Source organism: Crinia signifera, chromosome 4 (genome assembly GCF_055691185.1).
Source record: "Crinia signifera chromosome 4, ASM5569118v1, whole genome shotgun sequence".
In the NCBI taxonomy this organism is placed as follows: Eukaryota; Metazoa; Chordata; class Amphibia; order Anura; family Myobatrachidae; genus Crinia; species Crinia signifera.
The window spans coordinates 133,457,892-133,471,573 of record NC_139220.1 but is presented as its reverse complement, the minus strand read 5'-3'; the positions used below and the strand labels follow the sequence as shown (position 1 = coordinate 133,471,573).

The 13,682-nt window shown below is 40.5% G+C and overlaps 1 protein-coding gene across 3 annotated transcripts in view; it reads right to left on the bottom strand.

The window, feature by feature from the left end:
• Positions 1-1,124: 1,124 nt before the first annotated feature.
• Positions 1,125-13,682, bottom strand: part of RAB3IP (RAB3A interacting protein) — a 44,312-nt gene continuing 31,754 nt past the window's right edge. For 2 of the 3 annotated variants that reach the window (XM_083182531.1, XM_083182532.1), the window contains exons 5-11: positions 13,251-13,328; positions 11,476-11,676; positions 8,636-8,764; positions 7,026-7,138; positions 3,382-3,481; positions 3,217-3,286; positions 1,125-1,506 (exon numbers count right to left, since the gene is read on the bottom strand). In XM_083182531.1, the coding sequence (XP_083038657.1) occupies positions 1,424-1,506; positions 3,217-3,286; positions 3,382-3,481; positions 7,026-7,138; positions 8,636-8,764; positions 11,476-11,676; positions 13,251-13,328 (774 nt within the window). In that variant the 3' untranslated portion in view covers positions 1,125-1,423. The remainder of the gene's footprint in view (positions 1,507-3,216; positions 3,287-3,381; positions 3,482-7,025; positions 7,139-8,635; positions 8,765-11,475; positions 11,677-13,250; positions 13,329-13,682) is intronic. The other variant, XM_083182533.1, reaches the window with a different exon arrangement.

Here is a 13,682-nt window from a genome sequence, read left to right as displayed (position 1 = left end):
TGATGTTGTCCCTGGGAGGAAGACCATTCCGAATTGTGTATTTAAAACAAAAACTCATGCACTGGCTGGAAATACTCATTGACTCCTGAATATCTACTGTGAGACTCTAGTACCTCCACAGCCTTTATAATATCTGATTTTAGGTCTTTGGAACTGCTCTGAAAAGATTGCCCAAATAAGGCAATAAGGGGTCTTTACACCCACTGATATTATGGGTTTTGCAGGACACATGATTTTCATAAAAGGGCTGTAGCTAGAACAATAGGAAAATACTGTCCCTCGGCCATGAACTGTAGAAGGTCCTTCCCAAATTGACATATGGAGATTCATTGGAGGACTAAGAACAAAAGTGTAAGGCAAAGGGGAAGAAAAAACCCAACACACATCAATCTTAAAAATTTTACTTGAATGGTATTTCCCTAAATCCCTGTAGCTATAACAAGAGACTGTCTCGCTCTCTCAGGGGAAGCTAGAGGAGTGCTCAACTACTTTTGGTTTACACTTGTCCATGTGCAGCTAGTTCTATAAACATGAGTTAGATTTTAGGTCTATTTACTATGCCTTCTAAATTCTAATACATCGGAAACTTGTTTTCTCCAAGTACTGAATAGAAAGTCTAATGCTGTGTACACACCAGAACGATTTGGCCTCAATTCCCCCAATTTCGATACAATCTCGACCGATTTCGATGTTTTAGATACAATTTCGATCCGATGCATCTCCCCACTGGTCGTTTTGCAGATCCTACCTGCTGCAGTGAGAATTTGAAAATGACCCCTTCAACTGGGTACAGATTGTGATCAGATCGTATGCAGATTGTGAGCAGCTTGTGCAACCATCGTATGATCGTCTCACGATCATGATCTTTCTGGTGTGCACCCTACATTATTGTAGCAAAAAAATTATGTGCTGCACATACTTTTACTGCCTTCTGATCACATTGCATGCAAATCGCATGTGATACGATGCGATCTAGTTCAAAATGCACGGGAAAAATTGTACCGTGTATGGACACCTTAAGAAGCGTTCACTGAGGTTAAAGTTGTTGTTCCCATTATGCAGGCCTGGGAATTTCTGTAATGTAAAGCAATAATATATGTCCTCACACAATGCCAGAAAACATATTATAAATTGAAAACTACACTTTATTTCTTGAAATTTGCATGTGCCAGTAGTAATGTCCTGCACATAATATCTGCAAATGTTTGCCAGAAGTTAGCAGCAAATAGTCTCTAATGCTCACAATGTAGCTCATTTTCTCATGTATCCCATGAACTCTACAGACGCAGTTTACAAGGTACAGAAGATAGATATGTTGTGATATGCAATATATCAGTGACATCGATGCGCAGATCACCGTTCTGTAACGCTTTCTGTTTCCCTATTGTGGAAGAGATTAAGTCCAAGTAAAGTCATTTAGGTACTAAAGTTCTTCTTTGAAAAATCCAAGTTTTGCTCGAGACATCTCTTTTCTCAACTGCATGATCTCCCAGAACATCTGCTCAACTGTGCAGGAAAAGAATACAGAAACAACATATTAACCTGAAAATAAACAAGTATATAGACATATATAAAGCATACAAAATAGGATGTCCAATACTTATTGTTAAATCCTGTCCACTGTTTCCACCTATCATTGCTGACCAAGGGGGTGTGTATTAAGGGTATAGAAACTAACAATTAATGGATTACAATTCTCAGGTATACAGCTCCCCGCCATTTGCAACTGATAAAGCCCAATAACAGGTTTGAACAAGAATATGACAAAACTACACTACTCATACAAAACATACAGGGAGGGATCCCTCTGTACTCCAGATGGAAGAATGATATTTTACTGCAAGTACAAAAAATTGATTGACCAGAATCTGCGTTAAGGGACGGCTTCATATTTGTGAGAAAAGCAAAAACGCAAGCTATTGGACAAAATGACATATTGCAGATGGGGCAGATGTAACATGTGCAGAGAATTAGAATTGGGTGGGATGTGTTCAAACACAGGGGTAGATGTACAGTATGAAGCAGTGATAAGGGAGAAGTGAGCCAGAGAAGTGTCCCATGGCAAACAAATAGCTGCTCTGCGTAATTTTCTAATATGCAAATCGTAGATGTTACTGCACTGCTGATTGGTTGCCTTGAGCAACTTCTCCTCTGGCTCGTTACTCCTCTCTTATCACTACTTCATACATCTACCCTAAATTCTTAACTGCAGTGTAAAAAAAAGTGATCTCAAATTTGTGGGCTACATGCAAAAGCAGCCAGAAGATACCCTTCAAAGAAACTATGGCCCTAATTCAGGTTAGCTCAGTAAGCAGCAAACATCGCCCCATCACATTTTCAGCTGTCAACCTATACATTGCTGATCTATTAATGCACCCACCGAGTATAGCAGCAAATAATTTGTACCGTAGAAAGCAAACAGAGGTATCTGGTTAATAGTCAATAACATTGTGCCCCCATTATAAAAGTATTAACACCATGTTGGACCTTGATAAAAAATAATGGAAGTGGACCTATTGTACAAGTAGGGAGAACTGCACACTTACTTTCTGCCTCAATAGGACAGGCAAGATACTGTAGCAGCTCCCTTGTAGGCCAGAGGCACCTCAATCGCTCAGAATGCAGTGTCTATTATATCCAGAAATAATTTAGCACGGTGAACTAGGTTTTAAAACTCCACTTCTATGAAGAATTAAGGGATGTTTTGAAGTTGGAAACAGAGCAAAAAAAAAGAAGCAAGTAACTATTCTGCAATTCTAGGGGTGGAAATACATCTACAGTATGATTTTGCATTAGTGTAATACTGGCTGTTTTTGCTGTAGCCCACAAATGCTGGATATCTTTATTTATACACCGAGTGTGCACACACCGCTCCCTGTCTGACAGTCTATAAGCTGATAAGCAGACAAACAGTGCTACAGGTAGTCCTAAAATCATTTTTACTTTCTCAGCATAATACTTTAATGCCATGTACTTGTACCTGCCTTTTTGTAGTTATCTTAACATAGCACTGCAAGAAATAAAACCTTCTGCGTAACTTTATACCCAACAACAGGAATCTCTAATGAAAATAATAATTATATTTTATGTTATTGAAATATACGACACAATACATTAGGATGTCGGGTCTGTATTCTGAACATCAGCGTTCTAACCGCCTGTCATCCAATATGTATCCGTGTGATCCTGAAAACAATTCTGTGAAGTTCTACTCACCATCTTGCTGCTTTACAAGTCCTTGATGGATGTACCGAATATACGTGAAGAAATTACATACAGAGGTAATCTGTTAAAGCAGAACAACAATACAATACATTAGTGTACAGTACATTCCTTTATGCATTGATGATCAACAAAATAAAAATCGAAATCATTCCTCACCCTAAATCTACAGCATGGAGAAATGTAGTAATAATTGCTAGAGTCTCCCAATTTGATTCTGTGCTTACAAGACTTTGTTTGACCACTCAGAGCACATTTCCTAAAAATATATTAGAAAAAAAAAAAAAAAAGGTATCCATTAATTATATAAGATTTACTTTAAGAAAGACAAAACAAAAACGCAACAAAAATCTATAGATAAACTGAATAAACCTGCTAATGATGCAGTATACACAACTTGGGATGACCATAAAAGTCTCAGGTTTGTTGCCCGTTTTAGAACAAATGGACAAATAGAATCACTTTGTACTCAGCACCTCAAGAAAAAAAAAAAAAAACAACACTACACTACCTGTGGGTGCATTTATTATACAAGTACACAATACAGGCCAGTTATTTAGTTGGAGAGACAACAGATATATATATGTTCAGAGAGAAAGTCACAACATAGGGGGTGGCCATTCGATCTGCGCTCACGCAGGGTACTAGTGACAAAGCAGAAGCATGCCATTTTGCTGAAGCAAAGCCCTGCATGGCAATGCTGAGGTATAAAATCATAGACCCTCTCCCCTTTACTTTAAGAAAAGGGGACAGGGTCATAAAATTATTGCAATTGGAAGTTAGATGGATCCACACTTTCAACACGGTTAACCCCATAAGACTCCACGAGGCACTCTTTAATTAGCTTTTTCAACATTCCAAATTGTTTTGGGGAGATCTGTGCTGTTAGAGAGGTATATCCAGGATAAATGTATATACCTGCAGTGGTTTCTTCACGATAGGTGACACAATGCATCATGGGCACATAGCTGGTTTGCCAAACTGTGAGCCAGCAAACATTTACCTCATCTTTCAGTGATGTTAAGTCCCTTCATTTTTATAAAATAGTTTCAAACTATTTTTTACTAATTATCTTGGAATAATATAAGTAAGTCTTATCACATATAATTTCCCCTATCCCTTTTACTTTCACTTCAATTTCACACTAATGTGATGCCATGGGGTGGCTCTGCTGGGCTGGCCTGGGGGGTCCTGTGCCCTGGACCTGTCTCAGAGTAGTGTTAGGGACTTGTCCTATTGAGGTAACCTGGACGCAGTGGACAAGCCCATAATAATGGCCATCATTATGCTAATAACCTCCAATGCAATATAGCAAATATATTAAAAGGTCTAGCATTTATATTTAGTGTGCACCTGCAAACTCCTCCTCCTCCTGCTTGCTGCACTACAAGTCTCAGCAGGTAGCACCTCATATGCCCAGGGTGTGCAGTTTAGGGCCCCTCCCCCTAAGGACTGATATTGGTGCCTAGAACTTGTATATTGTTATGAGAATTATTTACTTCAATATATTCTTAACAATTATAGCAGCTTGAATTATGTATTTAATATGGCATCATGATATTAGTCATGCTGTTTTGTAAATTACTTACCCCAGAATACTGTTTATCACTAAAGTTTTATCAGCAGCTTCAATGTAATGTTTTGTTCTTCCACATCAAGTGGTTTTATCTTTGTGTCTTCACATTAAGTAGTAATGTACTGTCACCTAGAGTGATGTGTTTATCAAGCACAGAGCTAATGTTTTCATAGATTTCCTATTTTATCATATGTTTAGATGGGGTGTTTTGGTCACACAGTGTTGTTGCTATGTTCTAGCCGCTGCATCACTTGCGGCTGGCCTCTGGGCGACATCACTTACGGGGACACATGGGTGCCACAGCCGGGAGTGAAGGGGATGGCCGTGAGTACGTACTTATATATGTTATATTTTTACAACAGCACTACAAGCATATTTACAGAATTAGCCCACAGAACTAGTGATTGTAACCAATTTTGGTCAGAGGGACCTACTGCTTAAGAACAATTTTGTCATCATCCCTGTAACTATTAAATACAATATTTTCCTCTATTTTCTAAAGTTCTTCCAGATTGGGGTATTTCTTATGTCGATGAAGCATACAATTTTTGGAGACTGAAGAACAAACAAGGATTTCAGTTAATGTTTTTGTAGTCCATCCTTAGTGGTAGAGCAGCGGGATGCAGTTACCATCCCGGCGGTCGGGATCCCGGCGTTCAGAATCACGACGCCGGAATCCCGACCGCCGAAATGCCGACACTTTCTCCCTCCGTGGGTGTCCACGACACCCCTGGAGGGAGAATAAATTAGTGTGCCGAGTGTAGCGAGGCACCGGGCCCGCTAGGGGGGGGCGATCCACGTCCCCCCTTGTCGGCATTTCGGCTGTCGGGATTCTGAACGCCGGGATCCCGACCGCCGGGATTCAATACTGAATCCAGAGCAGCAACTAATAATTGTAAGTTTTGCCAGCACACACAGAAAGCATTCATCTTGTAGCAGCAATAGCACACCACGTAGGTGATAAAGAACACAGCGGCTGCACATGCGCATGAAAACCTAAGCGCAGTCGCAGACAACCGGTCCCCCGTGTAAACGTGCGGAAGACCGATGGAATTAGAATAACCCCCTTGGTTTGGATTTGTAGATTTGGGAGGAAGTTACTTTAAGGTTCCAAGTTTTGTGGCGATTTATTTAGAAGCCTTCAATACATTTAACAATCTATATTTAATTAACTAATTGTCAGACAGTCGAGAGATTTCGCAGAAACACTTTTGATGTCCTCTCTTTTTGAATAATTTTTATCAACTCAAATTGAGACATCCACTCTTTAAGCAATGTGTCACATTCAAAAGAGCATCGACAGCTGTATATGGTAAAAATAACAATAGAAAGGTCAAGAACTGATATAAAGATACAATCAACAAAATAGATTGCTCAAAAAGTTGGAATACTTTCTAAAACTCTTAAATTATTCCATGTGGCCAGGAGTGTGGTACAAGATCCCGACAGTCATTAGCTTGAAGTCGGGATCCCGACTGGCCGGACTCAGACAGCATAGCGAGCGCAACAAAGTATTGAGCAAAGGCTGTGAATACTTATGCACTTGTGATTTTGTTAGTTTTTTATTTTTAATAAGTTTGCAAGTATCTCACAAAAACTTTGTCATTATGGGGTATTGTGTGTAGAATTTTGAGGGAAAAACTAATGTATTCCATTATGAAAAAAGGCTGTAACATAAAATGTGGAAATAGTGAAGTGCTGAGAATACTTTCTGGGTGCATTGTATGTTCCAAGCACCATCTCTTTCTATGCAGTTAATGGGTACAGGGTCGCTATAAACCAGCTTCACTGTTTATACTGCACCATGAGCTGAGTTTAACCAGTGTTCAAGCCTGCTTGATACCTGGGCTGAAATGCCAAGTCACTTGACTTATTTCAACTGGTGCTTTCACACTGCACAATATGCATGTTCACATGCAGTAACCTGGGATATTAAAGGGGTATTAGATATGGTAAACACAATAACTCTGGCTACCCTTGTGCTACTCATATAGTCATTAGCCAAATACAGAACACCACACACAGTGCTACACTTTCAATACATGGGACCTAAACGATATATTATGATTTAATATATACTTAAAGCAAATTGCTGCAATTGTGACAATAGATTTTATAGAACAGACCTTGATAAACAAATATTCTGCAGAACATATGATCCCAGAGCATTTGGTTATAAAAATACATTAAAATGACTGCTTGGTATTCCCCCTTTCTCCATTCTTACTTTGGTCCTCCACATTCAACGGCGGATGCCTTCACAAACCGAACAGGCTGCAGACCAGCAGGCTCAATACTCAAAGTGTTATTTTCAACCGCTTCCAAGACAGCTGCAGCCAACTACAAAATGAAATAAATGATTATTGTTGGCTGCTTATTATAAAGCTTCTATTTCAGTATTTGTATTCCTTTACATACAGACTTTTCAGCAGATACCAACATCTATAATAATAAAATATTAGATATAAAAGCAAAAGCATCTTGTAGTTTTTACTTTAAAAAGGCCATATTCAGTGGGAAACCCTGTAAAGGAACATTAATCACTATGTCATCAGCAGGATTAGCTCAGAAATGTGCACTATAGGAGTGCAGACAGGACACTGGAGAAAGGACTGGGTTCTCTCTACTGACTGTATTCAGTACAAAGTATATGGGTAAACTAACAAGATCAATTCAATATTAACACATTTTGGGTTCTAGAAAACCAGAGCAATTTGGCAACAGTAATTTCACGCTACAAGTTGCATTTGTTCAGTACTGGGTACATGAGTGTGTGGCTACAGTAATTTGTACATGGGGCTAAGAACACTGATCTGTCATGTTTAGGCCCTTTTTGTGTTCAAGGAGTCTGCTAGAACTTCCCCTTCCTTCTTAAAACGTTACCCATTGAGAACTGAACCCACTAGCACAAGGTGATTAATCTACACAATGGGGGGTATTTTGGCTCACTCTTTCTGACAAATTCCTTCTTAGATGGACAAAACCATGTGCACTGCAGGTGGGGCAGATGTAACTTGTGCAGAGAGAATTAGATTTGGGTGGGGTTTTACTTCAAAGTGAGATCTATATTGCAGTGTAAAAATAAAGCAGCCAGTATTTACCCTGCACAGAAACAAAATAACTCAACCAAATCTAATTCTATCTGCACATTTTATATCTGCTCCCCTGCAGTGCACATGGTTTTGTCCGTCTTAGGAATTTGCCTCTAAGAGTGAACTAGAATAAGGCCCCATGTGCAGGAACCACTGTTTACATTAATCCAAATTCCCAGGAAAAAGACTGAGCTGAGCAACAAAAGGTTTCCACTGGGTAGATGTTAAGGATAACTTGCTACTGCAAAACAAAAAGTTGTGTCCTCAGACACAAATTAACAATCATATGGATGGGAGGTGCAAGGATTGTAGGATCGTAGAATAGACAGAGTCTTGTTCAACAGTCAATAGGATCCACATGCACAAGGTCAACACAAGCAAGAGGTCTTTGTGGAAAAGGTGGAAACATAACTTTCTCCTTTTTTTTCAACACCTGAGCACATGGGACACCACAGCAGATTAGAGCTTCTCTCGCCCTGCTTTTGAACACTTTCCATTCCTAATCATAGTCTACATGGATGCTAAAGTATAAAAAAGTAAAAAAATAAATAAATAAATAATGTAAAAACAAAAAGGTTTGTGAAAAACATGTCAACCTTTTCATGCCTCGGCCACTGCCATGTTAACATTTTGCTTGAGTAGACCTAGTGCATGTTGATCTATATATTGTAGACCCATCATCCATATCCCAGATGGGAAGGGGGGAGTTCAAAAGAACACAATAATTGTTGGAGGAATTCGTTACCTCATTCTTTGGAAATGTAAGACAGGGACAGATGTCCTCCTGATAAATTCTTTTTAAAAACAAGCACGAGCTGTCCATCAATGGCTCCTCTTTCCAAGCTTTGAATTCATTATAAAGTGATAAGTCTGCCTAAAATGTGGAACACACATAGGTTAAAAAAAATAAATAAATAGAACACATCTTCCTAAACAATGTTTTTTTTCAGTAAGTAATATGAACAATGATCCCTACATAAACTTAATGACAGTTTCTCAGGCTCTAAAACTCTCGTAAATCAAACAAGTGATAGTAGTGATATTCCTAGTGTTCCGAGATCCTTTTGTCACTGTTGACTGCTTTGAAAGTCTTTGGCAATTAGAAGTGTGTCAGATAAACTTCATTGGCCATCACAAATCATCCATCTCTGCTCCGGTTAGAACTTTCCTACATTTGGTTTTAGAGAAGTTCGTAACTGCACATCATTAGTTTCAGTGAAGAAGCTACAGTAAATAATAAACTCAGGTGCAGCTGTATAAAGCAGTGATAAGGGAGAAGTGAGCCAGTGGAGAAGCTGCCCATGGCAACCAATCAGAACTGAACACCTATAATTTGCATTATATAAAATTATACAGGGCAACTTCTCCACTGGCTCACTTCTCCTCCCATATCGCTGCTTTATACATGTGCACCTGAGCCCGTGTTGTCTGATGCTAATTTAAAACCCGTTTTGACTTTTGCTTGTTTTAGAATATGTCCTATTATGTATGTCCTACTTCTAGATATCGGTGTGTGATATTGAGATCTAGATATAACATACATGTTCCGATATTTCAAGGAATATAATTAATCAGCTCTATTATCAATTTAATATAACAAAATGTAGATTCATATATTTTTATCAGCGGCGTAACTATAGCACCACAGCCACCGCGGGGGGGGGGGGGGGGGGGGCGCTGTGCATGTGGGGGCGCCGGGGGCTGCGGTGCTGTAGTTACACACCCCCCCCCAATCCCCCGCAGACTTACCTATCTCGCTGGTCCCGGCGGCTCCGTTCTTCTGCTGAGGACCACCACAAAATGGCCGCCCCCATATAGCACACAGTTCTCTGAAACTGTCTGCTGTATGGGGGCGGTCATTTTGTGGTGGTCCTCAGCAGAAGAAGAACGGAGCCGCCGGGACCAGCGCGATAGGGAAGACTGCAGGGGATTGGGGGGGGGGGTTTGCATGGGCAGTGGTGGCGGAAGCGGGTGGGGCGCACAAAACTTAGTTACGCCACTGATTTTTATATAACATTTCCACTTAAAATCTTTTTTTTTATATCATATACATTATTACAGTATGTCTAGATATTACCCAGCTCCGGTTTACAGATATACTCCCTAATTATTTATTCACATCTACTACTCATAGGGTTGCACTAACCAAATACCCTTGAGCACACATGCCTATATTTATAACTGTATTCATACCACTATACACCTCACCCTAGATCACATTCCTTCAACCAATACGGTTTTTTTTTTTTTTATTTCAAGTACCAGTCTGTCCACCTATGGCAAATTTGCATATCCACCAAAACAAAACTGCCACCAAGTGATACGTAAACATGCACCATTTGTACACAACTATTTAGCAGAGGGGCGTTGGGATTACTAATGCCCTAGGTGAATGACGGTAATAAATAGTGAAATACAGAGCCATCAGAGACCCTACAGCTTGAGCTTATTTCACATAATAATTGTAAGCTTGAGAGCAGGGCCCTCCTACCTTTTGACTGTCTGTATCACTGTCTCCTTTTGTAAAGCGCAACAGAATATTCCGCGCTACATAAGAAAATTAATAAATAAATAGCGTTCCTGCTAGGCTGTTTTAGCGGGGCGCTATGACCTGCCCGATTTTGAAAGGGCAAAATGCGCCCTGCCCCGCTAGCAGAGTCCCACTAAAACAGCCTGGTGCCTGCCCCGACGGTGTGCATGGGGAAGCGCAGCGCCGCCTTAGATGGCGATTCCTGGCAGCACGGCAACTTCAGCGTCGCCGGGACCCCCCCCTTTAGTGACAGCGGCGGCCAGGCCTGCCCCTTTTCATGACATCGCAGCCCAGGCACGCCCCTTTTGTGACATTGGGGGGCCCGGTCCGCCCCCGTGCAGCGGCATTTCTAGGAGGAACACTAAATAATAAAGTGTTTAAAAACAATTATGTTCTCTATTACTTTGCACACACTCTCTGTTGGAAGACCTGCAGATGTCACAGAGAATTTTCTATACAATATATCTGGACGTCAACCTGGAAACCATGCCAAAATTACAGCAGCCAGAATTCAATGGTGACAAAATACGAGCCATTAACAGGGAACCGACAGTGCCAGCTGCAATGACAGGAATGCAAAAAATGCATCATCAATCTCCAATGAGTCATCATGACTCCAGAAATCCTTCACACTGTATGTACAGAGGAGAAATACAATGATATAATTCTAAGTATAAGAAATATACGATAATTAGGCAGGGACATGGGAAAAAAGTTAGCACACACAAGGTCGACAAGGGATGGACATGAGTTTTAGTAAAGTAAGGTCTACATTAGCAAGAGAAAAACATTGTTTACTTGATTTTTCACCCATGATAAAAGTTACAGCCAAGTCATTAATGAGGTGAAGAGGTTAATTAATTTAATTTAAATATTAAGAGTAAACTAATGTTTATGCATTAAGAAAACTGCAAGTATACCAATGCTAGCTCTATCTATCTATCTTTATTTATTGTGTTTTCAGGTCATTTTTACCAATGTTGAACACATTTTTGGCCAATGCTCAGACAGAAAAGGTGTGATGTTTTAAAACACAGAAATTAAAATGTATTTACCTCTTTACATTTCTTCACAAGGGGCTGCATTACAGCGAGGTCATGTGTGCCACCACCCATAGCACTGCTTGTGCTTTTGTTCCGTGCATGGCCTTTTTTGAAAGGGGTTTTCCCACCTGGCTGCAGCTCTTTCGAAGGTGAGGTTGGGGAGGTAGATAGAAGAGCCTTAAGTGCTGCAACTTCTGCTTGGAGTACATCAATCTAGAATGAAAAAAGATGAATATGACATATTAGGGGAAATTAACTCAGATGGAAGGTCTATTTCACATGGGATACTGCTATGGGCAACCAGGTACAGCTGATTATCTTCTAGAATGTGCTAAATAAATAAGAACTTGATTCTGATTGGTTGCCCATAGCAACATTCCATGAAAAATAGAACTCCCATCTTATTAAATTCCCCCGATTGTCTCCTTAAAAATAACACACACATACAAACCCCTAAAACATTTTATACCAATATTTTAAAAATATATATAGCAGTGTCATTCTGAAGATTTCAGCATATTGGGGTTATGCAGACCTGAATGTAGCTCTGCCATTTCCCAAGATGGCAGATTAGTGAATGAATCTGCACGCATGCCAATCAGGCCATTCAGTGAAAAAATCCAACGTCTTTACTGATCGCAAGTTGATTGACAGAAAGCGTATGCTCCACCCTCAATCAGCCAATCAGTTTGCCATTCCAATCATAGTCCACATGGTAAATTTACCATTTCAATTCATTCATTTTACGTTTTTGCTGGTGGGTGCTCAAGCCAAAAATATAGGGGAGTGGCTTCATGGGAAAGGGGCATGACCACAAAATAATAATACTGATTTATATTACGCAGCACAGTTGTCTCCAATATTCAAATGATGGCAACAGTGCCAAATACATAAATGCCCACACAGTGCAGGTACAAAAATCGCCCACACAGTGCCAAATACATAAATGCCCCCACAGTACCTGTGCCAGCAACGAGGGAGGGGAAGTGCAGTGAGACACGGGTGGGTGGGCCTCTGCTGAGCGGGTGGGTCCTCATCACTTTCCGTGGGTGCTCGGGCCCTCAAGCAACCACAGAATCGGCACCTATGCTGTCAACCTATCATCAGGATCCCAGTGGGAGCGTATATTAAAATGTATTTGACATAAATAGCTATAATTGGCTAAATAAATAAGCACTGTGGTTCCACAGTTAAGGTACCTTTATTAGATGCAGGTTTTCCGAAGGACTCAGCCCGCATTTAGCTTTATTGCCACAGGCGTATGAATGAGACTTAGCGGATGTGAGAGTAGATAAGCTATGTGACACTGTTCATGGCGGCTATGGTTTGGGCAGGAGTGACGAGAACATCTGTACTTATGGATGTCCATGCTTGTACGGCAAATGTGCTGTGCAACACACCAATCTTCACTACTCAACATTACTGGTATGTGCAGATTGGGTCAATGCTATTATTTGGGTGCTGGATGGGGTCCCGAAAGTCATTTACCCGACGTCGGGATCCCGACTGTTAAAAATACTGACAAACGGGTTCCCGACGGCCACCGGCTATTCTCCCTCATGGGGGTCCACAACCAAAATAGAGGGAGAATGGAATAAGTGGCGAGCATAGTGAGCCCGCAAGGGGCTTTGTTGCGCTCGTCACGCTGTCCGAGTATGGCCAGTTCGGATCCCAACGTCAGGCTAATGACTGTCAGAACCCTGTGCCACACCCCTATTATTTGTCATATGTACTTTTCTATATATATATATATACACACACACACACACACACACACACACACACACCTTTCCTTGTGCTTCCTTCAACTGTTTCTCTGCTGTGGCTTGCTTCACATTTGCCTCTCGTACCATTTTGTGTGCTTCCTGAAACAAATAAAATAAAAAAAAGTTATTGATAACATGTCGTGCACTCCTCTATATATCACAAGATGTGAACATCCATCTCTAAAGTGCAACTTCATGAGTAGTGAAACACTGTTCCTGCAATCCTCTGCAAAACTGTACTGAGATAATAGCTATATCCACTAGGGCAGCAGTTCCCAACCTTTTTTCTCTAATGTATGCCTTGATTAGGCTTTTCATTTAGGAGTGACCCCTCCTCTCAATTTGAAATGTCCACAGTACTTATGAGTGGAAGTGAGCGATATGCGTATCCTTATATTAAGGAGTAGTGTGCGGTCAGGAATTAGGGTTCCTGCTAAAGGCCTGTAGCATTAA